At 33.1% G+C, this 17,237-nt stretch overlaps 1 protein-coding gene across 1 annotated transcript in view; it reads right to left on the reverse strand.

The window, feature by feature from the left end:
* TBC1D32 (TBC1 domain family member 32) overlaps positions 1-17,237 on the reverse strand; it is a 270,218-nt gene that overhangs the window by 179,229 nt on the left and 73,752 nt on the right. The window contains exons 16-19 of the mRNA XM_053592345.1: positions 11,905-12,106; positions 11,246-11,328; positions 1,899-2,037; positions 1,130-1,217 (exon numbers count right to left, since the gene is read on the reverse strand). Coding sequence (XP_053448320.1) covers positions 1,130-1,217; positions 1,899-2,037; positions 11,246-11,328; positions 11,905-12,106 — 512 coding nt within the window. The remainder of the gene's footprint in view (positions 1-1,129; positions 1,218-1,898; positions 2,038-11,245; positions 11,329-11,904; positions 12,107-17,237) is intronic.

Genomic DNA, 17,237 nt, shown 5'->3' on the forward strand with positions numbered 1-17,237 from the left:
TTCCCAGTTCCTCCATTTGAAGTTGAAATAATGATGCCATATTCCACAGTTGCCTTTATGGAGTATAAAAGGACGATAGGCATGAAGTTCCTAAGATAGTACCTAAGACACCATGGGAGCTTGAGTAGCAGTAGTCTTCCTTCCTCTGTCCTGTGAGAAACTGCACTTAACCCTCTTATAAAAGTTTGATACTATGAGGCTCAAAAAGCTAAAAGACTTGATTAAGGGTGAGATACAAGATTAAATTCCGTCTCCAAGTGCTTCAATTAATGGGCCCTGAATATTATGCTAAATGGATTTTATTCTCAGTAAAAGGGAAAAATACATGGTTCAATTTAGGATAACTGTTGCCAAGAAACAGTTTTTATAATACAAGTATTCAAATTAATTCAGTCAAAATATAATTTAAAATACTCTATATGAAAATATTTTCATTTAAGCAGAGACTCAATAGTGATTACCGATACTGTCATTCAACTCTAAGCGTTAAAAAATGTTATCAAAGCATCTTTATTAGGGATCATATCTTTTTCAAAGCTCAGATAACCTTAACATATGTCATACTAAATTCTCAGTGTTTTAACTCCTAACAGATCCAACTGATACTAAAGAACACATACTGATTGCCAACTTCAGAGATAGTGTGAAAGCTAAGTGTTGTGACAAATGCTTTCAAGTAGGGAAGAGAAAGAAAGGGCAAAAGGAAACTGTATTATGTGTAATTACTACCATGAGTATAAATTCTGATGCATACACAGCCATTGAAACTGAGAATTAGGTAATCCTGTTAGATCTGATTATACTAAGAGAATGATATCCTTCTGATTTATAAGATAAGGAAGGATTCTAAAAACATCAAGAATGTTTCAGTTTAGTTCATTAAGTACAATTGTTCTAAGGATACAGAACAAGAATGCATGTATTTCACAGAAAAAAACATTCCCAGTGGAATTTTAGGAAAGAAGCAGACTAAAAGAAAACCTTGGAACTTTCTTTTACATGAGATCTAACAAGGTAAATAGAACTTTAGAGTAAGTATCTTGATAGTTGATCATGCCAGTTAAATTTTCAGATGGTTTGTTCATTTTATTTAAAATAATAATAATAATAAGTCAAAGAAAAATCTTACCTGAGTTTTGTAGTGCTGTGGCTCCTGCTGCTGTTGATGCTACTTGTGTAAACAAAACTCCATAGCCAAATTTTTTGTGTCCACTGATCTAACATGATAAATAAGGAACACAGATGAAAAGCAAGAACACACAGCATGCTAATGTTTGATATATGTTATACATAGAGTTACTGGGGTTTTTAGAGATTGGTATACTACATATTCCTTCAAGATGATAAGAACAGTAAAACCAAACCCAGAAAAACATTTTTAAAAGCATACCTGACATCCTAAAAAAAACCCAAACTCTAGGAATATTTAAAAAAACAGAAAAAAATTTGAATACAACTTAGTGGCTTCTCACTGTTTAAGGCTAAATTATATTATAAATTTTATGTAATGGCAGAATAAGAGAATTCCTCCACAAACATTTTTGTTTATTTTAAAACATGAGACAAATTGACACACACGTTAGATCCAAGAGGTTTTTTTTTTTTTTTCCTAGAAGTTCTGGCTAGTTTTAGAATATAAAGATGTTTGAGATCACATTTATGAAACACCTAGATGATTGACTGAATTTTTCAATTCTGTCTCGTTGTTTGCAATTCTTTATAGTTATAGACACCAATCTCTAATGTTTTCCTTAAAACAAATCAAGTTAAATATAACAATGCTACATGGCTTTTTAATTACGACTTAATATCTTCTTCACGCACAGAAAACAGAATAATGTTCTTAATGGCTTGTACAACAAAAATTCTCTTTGCTTGTGGCAGATGGTAATTCATACCTGTAATTTTTTTGAATATTGGCTGAACATAAATGTCACACATTCATTGATGGCACCTGTTCTTTGAAGAAGTAGTAATCCTTTGGGGGTGGCAGCAAAATTTAGTAAATCATCTAACAAATTCTCTTCCCAAGCCATACTAAAACAGATACAAGAAAGGTAGAACTTTCTTGAGTATACTTAAAACTGTAAAGAATCTCTTAGCTTAATACTGCTGATAATTAAATCTATAGAGTACATACTCATTATAAATCACTCAACAAATATTTTAAAATTAGATAAAAGGCATGGTTTCGTTGTTAGTGAATTTTTTTATTCTTACATCTGCTATACCAATAATTTTCCTTCACTGAATCAAAAATTAACTGTATATGTCAGCATTTTTATTAAACCTAGGTTCTCCAATTCATGGCTTCATTTCATTTTATTTTCCTATTATAATTCTGCTTATACCTGGAGTCCCCGAACCTCAACTTTCCATTGTTACCATCCATACTTTTCATTATAAAGAATCTGTTTTCTCACTTTCAAAGCATATAATACATATTATATCGCTGTAATTTTCATAGGCTAATTTATTTTACTATGAGGGATGATATTTTTTCTTAGAACACTTCTACAAGGAAGGGCAATAACTTTCTTCAGAAAAAAAATGAGATAAATACTTGAAAAGCATTGTATTCCTTAAATATATACAATTATTGTTTTTAATTACAAACTTTAAAATGCTGAGAATTTTCTAAAATTGAGGCTATCAATTAAAAGATGGTCCAAAGTACCAAGCAGGATAAATTTAAATCACATAACACAGAAAAAGCAAAAATATATAAAAAAAGATAGATATGACCTAAAAAAGAAATATCATTATGCTGACAGTAGATTTATCAGTAACCATGTATCCCAGATAACAATGGAGTAATAGCTTCAAATATTAATAAGAAGTAATTGCCTACCTAAATATTTATACTCAGTAAAGTACCATTTAAGAGTAGAATGTATATATGAAGAAGACAGTATCTGTGTAGCCTGGAGGGAAAACTGTTATCTTAAGACATAAAAAGATATGGCCAATTTGTAACCCACAAAGTTTAAAGAATAATTAAAGGATAACCTTGTTTGGCAACTTAAAAGTACTTCATAAAGGTAAAAAAGAAGTAAGGCCATCAGAAATAGGCCACAAGTTTCAACAAACAAAATTTAAAAAGTAAATGTCAGCAAATGTAAAAATTGATGATGAAAAGAAACAGTGATTATAACCATAACAAGACTGAGAATTATGGAAGGTTCTAGAATCAATGACTAGTCAAAGTGTGCTAAAATCCATGCTGCATTTCAAAATATGATACAAATACCTAATTAATATGAATTGCTTTGTATTTGCTTTTTAAAAAGATGTATAGTATAGTATTAAGTATATATGTTGACATCTTAAAAATAACCACTCTTTAAAAAATAGAAATACTATAATTTTAAAACAAAACAATGAAAATAGGAAAAATAGAAATAAAGAAAATTTTATCAATCTATGATAAGTCAATAAACAGAAAGTAAAGAATATAAACAAATAGAAAATACAAAATAAAGACAAAAGTAAGTCTCAAACATATCTGTATCACAAAAATTAGAAAAAATTAAACTTATCTAATACAAAAAAATACAGATTTAGAGAGTAGGTAAAAACACAAAATCTACTACTCTAGAAAGTAGAGTAGGGATTGGAGGGATGGAGCAAAATGGTGGACGAGAAGGCTTATTCAGCTGAGCTCTCCTAGAACGACTAGGGAAAAAGAGAACCCCGCCATACTTGGTATGGGGACCTTATCCAGAGACATAGCTCAGGGAGCAGAGCAAGCAGGTGGTGAGTTGGATACAGCATATGATCCAGACCAGTAAAAATCTGATGAATTAGGCAAGTGAGTGCAACTGGCTGGGACTGCCTGGACCCCCATAGAGGTTCAGACAGGAGGAAGTCTTTATGGAGTTTTCAGTTGTTGGGGAAAGTTGCCTGTTGAGTGGAAAGCTTAGAAAAGTGGGCAGACATGAAAAGTACACAGCAACTAGATTTGAATGCCAGTTGGAGTGGATATGCCATCAGTTTGGTGGCTGGTGAGGCAGCCATACTGAGAAGATCTTAGTTGCCAGGGGGCTGCCATTATGGGAAGGGCATGAGTAGGTCTTAGCAGAGGCCTTTAAGCCATTAGGACTGTCTTAATTCTGCCTGCTGGGATCGGAACTCCACTCTTGGGACACGCTGAAGGACTCCACATCCCACAGCAACTGGTGTCAGGGGCACTGTGAGACCTGCCCTTGAAGGAGTCTTAAGAGCTTTAAGATCTCAACCAGACAAGGTCTGAATGCCAAGAAAACAATCAGGTGATCAGCAAAGGCAACTAAGTTTGGAATAAGGACCACAGAGGCTGCTGCCTGTGCTGTCCCCTAAAAAAAAAAACCCACAGTGCCACCTGGTGTCCCAGCAATATATTGCAACATATTCTCATCAAGAGCAAGGACTTCTGTTTATTTGGTTTTGCTCAGGCTGAGGCCACATCAAGAGCTAAGCTCTGAGACAAGGTAATTTAAAGCAAAGAAGGGAGTGAAACGGAAAAAGAAGGACAAGGAGGCAAACAAGAAGAAAGAACATAACAAGAGAAACCAACAGAAAAGTTTGGGCAACATGAAAAGCCAAAACAGAGGAATGCCCCCAAGGGACCATAAAGCAACTACTGCAGAAGACTCAACCTATAAAGAATTAACGGACTTGACCAAAAGAGAATTTAAAATATGGAAAAGAGAATAAAATATGATAAAGACAATAAAAGGAAAGGATGAGAAAATAGAAAGACAAAACCAAAATCAGATGAGAAATATGTAGAATACAGAAAAAATATGGTGGAACTTAAGGAAATGAAGGAGACAGTGAGGGTATGTAAAGAAGCAAAAGAAAAAAACAAAAGTAATTTAGACCACAGAGGAGAAAGAACATCAGAATTATAAGATAAAGTTTTTGAGTTAACCCAGGTACTTACAGAGACAAAAAAGGAGAAAAAGAGCAGAACAGGAGCTTAGAGAACTACAAGACTCTATGAAGCATTCAAATACAAATAATAGGCATTCCTGAAGGGGAAGAAGATTGTCCCAAAGGAATGGAAGCCCTCCTGGAGATTATCATAAACGAAAACTTTCAAAGTTTTACTAAAGATTCCAACATACTCCTTTCAGATGGATATCGAATCCTGGATCACCTCAACTCATACAGATCCTTTCCAGAACACAGCCAAGATGAAAGAAAAAATTCTGCACACATCCAGGAATAAGCGCCAACTGAACTACAGAGGCAGAGTCATTAGAATGACAGCAGAGTTTTCAAATGAAATCTTCCAAGCCAGAAGAACATGGTGATCCACCTTCAACGTTCTTAAACAAAACAATTTTCAGCCCAGAATTCTGATTCTGTATCCTGCTAAACTAAGCTTCAAAATCGATGGAGAAATCAAATCTTTTGCAGATATACAAGCACTGAGGAAATTCATCACAACAAAACCAGCTCTATAGGAAATGCCCTCTCCCTAGACTACTGTCAACACTGACCATCACAATGGACCACCAGTAAAGTAAACACCCAATACCTAAAAATCAAAAATTAGCTTCCACAAAGGCACAAAGAATAAAACTACACACAACTACTCACAAAATAAGATGAATAGAATTCTACCACACGTATCAATTCTCTCAATAAATGTCCATAGACTGAATTCACCACTCAAGTAGCACAGGCTGGCTGACTGGATAAAAAAGCACAAGCTATTTATATGCTCTCTCCAGCTGACACACTTAGCCTTGAAGAGCAAATCAAGATTCAGGGTAAAGGGATGGAACACAGTATTTCAAGCAAATAGAAATCAGAAGAAAGGAAGGGTTGCAGTCTTATTTTCAGGTACAAGTGGTTTTAAAGCAACTAAAGTTAAGAAAGACAAAGATGGTCACTTTATATTGCTCAAAGAAACAATACAACAAGAAGACATCTCAATTTTAAATATTTATGCACCCAACCTAAATGCTCCCAGATTGATAAAATAGACCTTGATTGGTCTGAGAAATATGATATCCCATAACACCATAATAGTCAGGGACTTTAACACCCCTGTGACAAAAACGGACAGATGATCTAAACAGAAACTACACAAAGGACTTAAATGTGAGCCTAGAACAAATAGGATTAACAGATATATAGAGAAATCCCAAAGCTAAAGAATATACATTTTTCTCATCAGCCATGGTACATACTTCAAAATAGACCACATCCTAGGATAAGAATCAAACTTCATCAAAATTAAAAGAAAAGAAATTATACCTGGTATCTTCTCAGACCACAAGGCAATAAAGGTGGAACTCAACTCCAATAAAAATGTTCATCCCACACAAAGACTTGTAAATTAAAAAATTTATGCCGAAGAATAGTTGGGTTCAGGAAAAGATAAAAGAGGAAATCATTAAATTCTTCAAATATAACAACAATGAAGACACAAATTACCAAAACCTATAGAATACAGCAAAAGCAGTCGTAAGGGGGAAATTTATCATATTAGATGCCTACATTAGAAAAATAGAAAGAGAATGCATCAATAAACTCAGGAACCATCTTTTGGAATTGGAAAAAGAAGAACAATCTAATTTCAAACCCAGGAGGAGAAAAGAAATAACCACAACTAAATCAGATATTAATGAAATCCAAAACAAAAGAATCATTCAGAAAATTAATGAAACAAAAAGTTGGTTTTTCTTTTTTTTTTTTATTGTTGGGGATTCATTGAGGGTACAATAAGCCAGGTTACACTGATTGCAATTGTTAGGTAAAGTCCCTCTTGCAATCATGTCTTGCCCCCATAAAGTGTAACACACACCAAGGCCCCACCCCCCTCCCTCCATCCCTCTTTCTGCTTCCCCCCCCCCATAACCTTAATTGTCATTAAACAAAAAGTTGGTTTTTCAAAAAAATAAATTCGATAACCCTTTGGTCACATTAACTAAAAACAGAAAAGTAAAATCTCTAATAACCTCAATCAGAAATGATAAAGGTGAAATAACAACAGGTGCTACAGAGATATAAGAGATCTTTTCTGAGTACTACAAAAAACTGTATGCCCAGAAATTTGACAATGGGGAGGAAATGGATCAATATCTGGACTCATACCTTCTCCTTAGACTTAAACTAGAAGAAATAGATCTCTTGAACGACCTATTTCAAGAATTGAAATTGAAGAAAAAATAAAAAATCTCCCAACCAAAAAAAAAAAAAAAAAAAAATGCCCTGGTCCAGATGGCTTCACACTAGAATTCTATCAAACCTTCAAAGAAGAGCTTATACCCGTGCTGCAGAAATTTTTCCAAAAAATCAAGAAAGACAGAATCTTCCCCAACACACTCTATGAAGCAAACATCACCCTGATACCAAAACCAGGAAAAGACACAACTAAAAAGGAGAAATTCAGACCAATTTCACTAATGAATATAGATGCAAAAATTCTCAATAAAATCCTAGCCAATAAATTATTGTATAATAATGTATTAGCAACACATTAAAAAAATCATTCATCATGATCAAGTCGGTTTCACCCCAGGAATAGAAGCCTGGTTTAACATATGCAAGTCCATAAACAAAATTTTCCATATCAAGAGAAGGAAAAACAAAGACCATATGATCCCCTCAATAGATGCAGAAAAACATTCAATAAAATGCAGCATCTTTTTCTAATTAGAATACATAAGAATACAGACATAAACAGCACATTTCTGAATCTTATTGAAGCCATCTATGACAAACCCACAGCTAATATCATACTGAATGGACTAAAACTGAAAGCTTTTTCACTTAAAACTAAAAAGATGAAGAGGGCAGCACGTGTGGTCAAAGGAGTAGGGTGCTGGCCCCATATACTGGAGGTGGTGGCTTCAAACCCGGCCCCAGCAAAAAAAAAAAATTTTAAAAATAAATTAATTAATTAACACGATTGTAAGAAGGACTTTACCTAAAAAATGCAAGCAGTGTAACCTGGTTTCTTGTACCCTCAATGAATCCCTAACAATAAAAAATTAATTAATTAAAAAAAATTGGCGGTGCCCGTGGCTCAAAGGAGTAGGGTGCTGGCCCCATATGCTGGAGGCGGCGAGAATGAACCTGGCCCCGGCCAAAAAAAAAATAACTTCAAAAAAATAAAAACTTCAAAAAGGTGAAGACTTTATATCTTTTATATGGATGGAGATGGAACATGTTCTTCTCAGTAAAACATTACAAGAATGGAGAAGCAAAAATCCAATGTACTCAATTCTAATGTGAAGGCAGTAGATCAGTAGATGGGCTAATATAAGGTGGGGGGGTAGGGGAATGAGCAAGTGGGGAGAGGGGAGGAAAGAGGGGGGTCAGGATGTATGGCACACCTCTTAGGGACAGAACACAGTTATAAGAGGGACTTTATCCAACATACGCAGTCAGTGTAACCTAATTCTTTGTACCCTCAATGAATCCAAAACAAAGACAAAATAACAGTAGAGATATTAAAGATTTTAATAGTAAAATTATACACACATAAAAAATCAGCTTCTAGAGAGAGAATCATGCTGCTTTGGAAGTTTCTAAGAACACCATTCCCTGAATAGCTAGATATGACTGTTGGTTAAATATTCTCATAGAAATTAAGTTTATAGTGTTTTTTTTTGGGGGGGGTCTGTAGGCTGTTTTGTAGATCAAAGATTCCCTCTGGTTTCACCAGAGTCCCCTTGATGATTTGTCTGGAGTAAGCTTGGCATCTTCTGTTTGCTCTGTGATTACTTTCTTCTCTAAGGTCATCCGACTGTTGTCTCACACAGCTTACTGTCTGATATCAAACAAACCAGAAATTTCATTGGGGTTTTGATTCGCTGGGGTTTTCCTTCTCTTGATATGGCAAATTTTGTTTATGGACTTGCATATGTTAAACCAGATTTAAAAGATAAAAGACATCAATCCCCTATAACTAGAGCATCTATCTTTTCTGCAATTTTGTAAGCACCTATAAACAAAAGAAAAAAGGGGGAACTTCCAAGATACAATACATTATCTGAAAATGTAAGATCAAAATATCTAACAGTACTTTGTCAGAGACACAAAAATATTCATTCATTTTAACAGATTCACTCTTAATTTTACCTTTATCATATCAATCTTAATTTTACTGTAGGTGCTACATAGAAAATAGGGTCTTGGGCTAAGAGAAATATCATTCATTAATTCATTAATTCATGCATTCAATAAATAGTTATCAGGCATCTGCTATGTTAGTCTAGTTAATGGTTCCAAATCATTTTACACTAGAGTTTTAAAAAAAGTCAAGAAACCAATAACACCTATTTCATACCAACTATCTCAATTAAAGCAAAAGAACAAAAGATACTCAACTCCTTCGACAAGGTATTTATAATTTTGGTGACAAAAATAATAATCAATAGTTCTATTTTAACAAAAATTTTGTTAAATCTTCTTTTTCTAAAACATTAATATCTTTTCCCCTAGCATCAAATGTTCATCTGAAGCAATTTCCCAGTTAACACTGTTTACTTCTCTCTATCCAATCACCTACTCTTCTCTTTCCACAGAAGAAGTAAACAAAAAGATTTGGAGAATGACCTAAGCTGCTTGGCTAAGCATTGCTTCTTTCAGTTTACTTCCTTATTATGATCCATCTACCAACAGGGAGCGCATAGTCTGCTCTGTTCTGCCACCTAGTTAGTTAGATGGTAGTAAAATGTGCCTGTCAGGGAAGCCAATGGCAATCCGTTGCTTCCCTAGATTAAATCTGTCTAATTCCTGAGATCAAAATTAGGAAGACTATGTTATTTGGTGTTCTGATTTGTTTGGCTTCTTACCTTTGTTAACTGGTTCAGGGAGGAATGAGTGGGATATAAATTTATCAGCTCTCTCAAGCTAAAAATAATACTCTCAAGTAAAATATGTTAAATACATTAATCACAGTCCTTCTTATAGAAATAAGCCTATTGAGCATACTATATCTTCAGCATGTAATACTAATAATGTTCCTACCCCCCACCTTTTACACAATTAATATCCATGTATTCTTTATCATTTAGTTTGACAACTTCTGGAAAGGATTCCCACATAAGATGACTTGTAACAGACTCTCTACAACCCATATCATATAAATTCAGCAAACTATATTGTCAAATTGCATATATTTACTCATATTCTATACTACATAATATGCACTCCATAATTTATGAGTATGCTCAAAACTCAGCAGAGCATTTGGTCCAATAAACACCTGAATAAATTAGTAGAAAATAAATGAATGAAAAAGTAAGGAACCATCATGGAGGATTTCAAAAGAAAACAATCTAAACTTACTTCAAAATGAATTGCAGAAATATTTTTTCTCACTTCCTCCATACAAAACAGAAAAAAAAACAAACTAGCATTTGATTTAAGTGTGTGACAGCTATATTACAAAAAAATTATAGCAAATGTTTAGAGAATAAACTATTTGTTGAACCATTACACTATTAAGGAAATGCCCAAGATTTTATTTTGAGGTTTTTTTGTATGTTTTTTATATTAAACTATTCATAATTAAAAAAAATTAACCTCAACATTCCTTTAACAAAGAATTACCCTTAAAGTTCTGCCTAATAATTAGACTATAGCAACATTCAAATATACAAGAAGATAATTCAGGACCATGTCACCAAGCGTTAATTTAATATATAATATATATACTATAGCAACATTCAAATATACAAGAAGAGAATCCAGGACCATGTCACCAAGCGTTAATATATACAATTTAATATATTATATATAATAATTTAATATAATAATTGAGATTCAAAGAAACACAGAGAGGTTTAAATTAAAATTTGATAGCAACAATGATTTAAATAACTTTTCAATGCCAAACCTAATTAAAATGTATACCCACTGTATTTTGAAAAAACATATTTTAAGTACAAATGGACTTAAAATTGACACTTGAAAACATCTTATTTCTTTTGAACTCTCCATTTCGCTTTCCAATTTGATGATCCTCCAAATTTCCTGTAAACACTATAATATATCAGTTTTACAAATCCAAAATTTAAATACAGAATTAAGCAGGTATAATGAATCTTGCTAAATTTTTTAACGGTTACAAGTATCATATGATCTGTACAGTTTTTCCAGACTTTAATTTTCCTTCAACCTGTATGTATATACTTACATTCCTATGAAACATTTTTGCTGTATTATTCTACGACATTTCGACAGTTTTAAAAGTATTTCAGCAAATGAGATAAATAGATGTCTAGCCAATTGTACTTACATGTTTTGAGATTCCTGGGTTAATGAAGAAACAGAATCAGAACCCTCTACCGGAGTAGGAATTCTTTCTGATAGCAAACTGGTCTAAAAAATAATAAGTTATTTACATTATTATTTTTTTAATTGATAGCATTATTCATAAGATCCTTTCTAGTAAATTATTATCCTAATGTAATAAAATCAAGATTAAGTTATCTTCAAAATTTAAAATATTTGGTTGTTAATATGATGTACAGAATTTCATAAATAAACCATTTAAAATGGGGCGGGGAGACTTATAGGACACTGACATATACTCTACACAGCTATTGGCTACCTTATGTTCTCCAGTATCCATAATAAAAACCCAGCTGTCCTTAAAATTTTTTCAAAAATAACTTCCAAAGGAGGGTGTTAGTTTATAAAAGGATAATTCATCTAAAGCCTCTCTTACCAGAAGGAAAGACTTTGTAGTACCTAGTTAAGTCTTAGAACTTTTTCCCACTGTGATAGGAATTACTGAAGTCATCCTGTGCCATATGAAGACACTTTTAGACAACTGTGATGCTAGTCATATTTATACTAATACAATATGTATATTTCCATAATATAAAACTACAATGGTAACTACATTTGAAGAAAGATTTGTAGGAAGGAAAAAGGAAGCTTGAAAATACATACCTTCTTCCATGCCTTTGCTATAGATTCATGCAAATTATAAGGAATTAACACCTGCAAGCCTTCGCATGTACTATATATTTGACGACACACAGAAATAAAAGCTCCTTTAACCACAGGCAACATTTCTGATCCAGGAAAAATAGAAATATCTTCATCAAGTAGTTTTTTCGAAAACCGAGCAATTATATGAGCACCTGTAGGACTAAAAGATGATACCTAAAAGTAATCCCAACATGATATAATCTTGATTTCATAAAGCACTATCAAAAAGGCTGCTCTTGTCACAAAAATTGGCGCCCTTTCAGTCTTCCCCCAGCTTATTTTAGACATGTTCCTGTTTCCACCCATGTTCAGGTATCTAGTAATAAGAATAGTTCCAAAGGGGATGGAAAAATATATAAACGGGGGAAACCAACTAAGCTATACACTTAAAAGATTATAGACTCCATAGGGTCATGCCCATATATGTTTAAGTCTTCTCAATTTTCTGCAATTAACCATTACCCTAAATTTCTCTATTCCTACCTCTTTCTGACACATTCCCCTCCTCAATAACAGAACTTAGTTCCCCAGTCTCAAAGCCTGAAACAATTATAGTGGTAATAACAGATGAGTAATAATACATAAGAACTTAACAAATGCTTATGATGTACCAGGTGCCACTGTTAAGTATTTTAAATGCATTAATTCATTCTTACAATAACACTATGAAGGTATATTATTATTCAATTTTTACAAATAAGGAAATACAGGTAAATCTTACAGAGATAACTTGGACACAGCTAGTAAGAGGTGGACTCAACCCAGGCTGTCTGGCTCCAGAGCATCACATTTTAAATTATGTCTTCTAATTTTTTTTTTAAGCAAATAACAAAAATCAACAATCAAAAGTAGTTGGAATAGGATACTGAATCACCAATTATAAACACTTTCCAGTCTTGCTTTGATCTATTTATTCCTTGACCTCTCTCCCTGCCCTCCACATGAATATGAGAAAATTTTCAGATGTGTTATTTCACTCAATGTATATCTCTAATTAATCAAAGTTTCTACTTTAAACAAAATTAATTAAAATGCCTTAATATCATTTGTTAACCTGTATCAAAATTCTCCTGACTGTATTAAAAATGTCTTTTTATGGGCTGCACCTGTGGCTCAAAGGAGTAGGGTACAAGCCCCATATGCTGGAGGGGGCAGGTTCAAACCCAGCCCCAGCCAAAAACTGCAAAAAAAAAAAAAAAAAAAAAAAAAAAAAAGTCTTTTTACAACTGATTTGCCCAAATCAGAATTCAAATAAGTTGCAAAGTGTGAATTAGCTTGTAAGTGGTTATTAGGCTCCTCTTTTCCTTTCTCCATGTCTCCAGTTTATTAGAGAAAAAGTTAATTTTCTTTATTTGGATTACTGTTTCACCTTGGTATCATTTAACATATTTCTCTAGTTCCCCACATTTCCTATAAAGTGATCATTAGATCTAGAGGCTTAATTAGATTTAAGTTCAATTTCTTTTGTTTATCTTCCCTTTTTTCCTTTCTAAGAGAACCTCATAGTTGGTTATTGCTGTGGATCTATTGTGTGAGGCACGTATCTGGATGTATCAATTTTAATGGTGCTGAAAATCAATTGTTGTGATCTTATCAGCCTGACCTCTTCAAAAGGTAACCCCATCTCATCAACCTTTTACTTAATGATTTTAGTACTCATTGGTGATCATTTCCTAAATCCACTATTTGATCAAGAATTACCATATGGTGATTTTCCAATTAGATCATTTCTTGGCATTTATTAGCTAGAATTCTTCTACGAAGGACTATTCTTCAGTAACTTTTTAGTTACACCAAAATTACAGTTTGTGTAACAAAGGCTAGAAAAATGTTTAAATTTCATCAGTTTGCAAAGTAATTTGAGTTGTGTGCCCTTGCAACCTTGACACATAACTGGTAGTCTATTTTTGCTGGATTTTTATATTTTGGTATCTTTTTAAACCCAAGTGTTTTTTATATACCTTATGTATTTCAATCCATTACAATTATTATTTTTTTGATCCTCTAATTGCCCCTCTTCAGCCAGTAGGAGGCCCCTTCTGGCTAGCTCTGCGATCACTTGTTGACACTTATTTCACTGGTCTTAGGCATCTTCTTTGTTTGCTAGAACAGTTAAGATATCCCAGAGACCTCCTCCACATTTCCTGGACCAGACACCCAAATCAGCCATTTCTTTAAGGATTCCTATCTCTTCATAGGACCAAAAGACATTTAAAGACTAAAATATAGCTGACAGCTCCTTCATAAGGAGGACCATTACTTCTAGGCCTTTTCAGTGGTAGCTAAGAAATATGTAGCTTAAGAGGAAAAAAATAAGGTTATAATTTAATTTTTATTATGAACTAAAGATTCAGGTTTTTTACTTAACTAGTTAATATACCTTTAATTTTTTTCATATGTTGAAATTTTTCCTTCTCTATTACTTCAATATAATTACTTATTTGCTATCACAATTATACATAACAGTTTCAAAACAGCAACACAAAAATTACTTCTAAACATTTATTGGTTGTAGTTTAAAATCATTTTAAGGATTTTTTTAACCTTAGAATATATCCCACTAGAATTTACAATCAAAATTAGATAACTTGACACAATTCTCTTCTCTGCAGGGATGTATCATTAACTTGATTGCCTGACAGTTAAGTTACTTATCCATTTGCTTGCATCTTTTAAAAATTGTGAATTCGTTTTCCTTTCTGACTTAATTTTGTTTTATCATATGTAAAACAGCTACGTGATTCCAAAATCAAACCTAAGTACAACATTCAAGGTATAACCCAGTTTCCACGCCTGTCTCTCCACGATTCTCTCCCCTCCCCAATACTAACTACTTTCATCAGTTTTGTTTCTCCATTCATCATTCCCTTTTTTAAAATATAAACAAATGATTTGTTCATATTCTCTTCTATCATACAAATTAGACCATTCTATAAACATTCTGTGATTTTTATTTCACTTAACAATATATCCTGAAGATAACTCCACAGCAGTACACAAAAATATCCCTAATTATTTTTTACAGCTAGCTGCTCAGTGTTCCATTGTGAGACCAATAACCAGCCTCTTCTTACTCAAAATTTGAGATGATTCCAGTCTTTTGCTAAAATAAATAATCGGAACATGTATTTTTAATTGGAAAAAATAAATTCTAAACATTATTTATGTTTTATCTGTGTAACTTCAGTGTGAGACCTCCTATAAAAAAGAACCTAGAAATCGTCAAGATAAAAATTGGGTAAAATAAGACTACATGCAAGTTAGTGATGTCTGTATAAGGAAAAAAACCTAAATAGGGTTAAGTGGTATACAACAAAAAGAAATCTTAGAAATCATGAAAAAAGTTAGTCTTCCTAATTTAAAGAAAAAAATTGTTAGTGATATAAACCTCCACTTAACCTTGGTAGATTGAACATACATGTTTATATCTGCTTCCTCCATAAATACTAAAATTCAAATGCAATAGAATTTTTCAGAAGCCATATAAACCCCCAAAGACAAGGAAAATGTAAAGGATATGGTAGTAAAATTTTTGGACCTGAAAAGCAGAAAAGCAAGGAGTAACTCAGGGCATAGAAAACCTCAATCATTAACTACAGGGTGAAAAACAGGACCAGCATGATTTATTTCACTGAAACTTTATCTCTGGGTTTGGGACAAAAGTGAGGCTGAAAACGGAAGAGCTGTCTATAAGTCAATTTAAGAAAGAGTTTGACCTGGAGATTCCCTCTCGCATTTTATGCATTTAGCCCAGTGTGATTCCTGGAAAACAGTCAGAGATCAAAAAAACAGAGACTAGAAGATACCACAGGATTAAACCAAAGTGTATATTCTAAACCTTAAGACCCATTACCATGTCCACTCAGCCTTATTCTCCAGCAAGGCTTATACTCCTTAGCTAACTATAAGGGGCTTGTCTATAAAATCTGACCAAAAATTAAAAAATAAAAAATAAAAAGAGGAAAAAGCAAAAATACATACATTATGGATTTCTCAACAAAATGCAATGGCAAGGTTCCACTATAGTAAAAGCCATACATTACAGGGCCTAATTTCTTGCAGTTTTCAAGGAGCTTTTTACTAACTGTATTAGTCCATTTTGCTCTACTACAAAAAAAAAAAAAATGACTGAAGATGGGTAATTTGTAAAGAAAAGAAGTTTTTGGCTTATGGTTCTGCAAGCTATAAAAGAAGCATCGCACCAGAAGCATCTGTTTCTGGTGAGGGTTTCAGGGAACTTCCAGTCAAAGTGGAATGGGAAGGGCAAAAGAGAGGGCAAGTGAAGAAGGAGGTGGTTTCAGGCTCTTTTCAACAACTAGCTCTCCAGCAAACTAAAGTAGGAACTCATTCTATCATGGGAAGGGCCCCAAACCTTTCATGAGAGATCTGCCCTCATGACCCAAACACCTCCCCACCAGGCCACACATTCAACACTAGGGATCAAATTTCAATGTGAGATTTCAAGGGGACAAACATCTAAAGCATCACTGACTTTAAAATATTTAAATAAACCTCCAATTTAAAAGATAGAGACCATAATAAGAAATACAAAAAGCAAATTAGAAGGAAAGAAAAAATATGACAGATGAAAAATTTCATTATCTTCACAGTGGTAAAAGAATTTATTGTACTAAAAATAAAGGGAACAGGATATTTCAGAATAAGAATGTGCTCTTCTATACAAACAACCAAAATAGCTAAAAGAAAGAAAAATAAAAAAACTTAAATCAAAAAATTCAATTTCAATAAATGGATTGAAAATAAAGTGAAGGACTACCTCCCCCCCCCCAAAAAAAAAGAGAAAAAAGGAAAGGGAATCTAAATGCAAATAACAGAATGTCAGAAAGCAAAAAGGGAACAAGAACTCCAACTATTTTCACCAAATTAGAAGGCATGAATCTTCAAGTTAAAAATGTCCATCTATATATATATATATGTCAATTTTAAATAGGTCCATCAAATAAATAAAACTCCACCAAGAATCATCATAACATTTTAGAATAGTAAAAGCCAAGAAAAAACAAAAAAAAACTTCTAGAGAAAGGGAAACTAAAAATAAGGCCACCTCGTAATAATGACGAAAAATGTTTCCAGACTAAAAAGCTATGTACGAGACCTAGGCAGAAACCAGTCCTGAATAAAGTAGGCCAGAAGGATGAAAGATGGATGTCTTTAAATAAATTAAATGGACAGAATTTATCTTGCATTGAATATACTGAAAGAAGTTTTACTGGTTCAGTGTGAAGAATGCTCAGAATGTAGATCCAATATAACTCTAGCTAAGGCTACTA

The sequence above is a fragment of the Nycticebus coucang genome, chromosome 5 (genome assembly GCF_027406575.1).
Source record: "Nycticebus coucang isolate mNycCou1 chromosome 5, mNycCou1.pri, whole genome shotgun sequence".
Taxonomy (NCBI): Eukaryota; Metazoa; Chordata; class Mammalia; order Primates; family Lorisidae; genus Nycticebus; species Nycticebus coucang.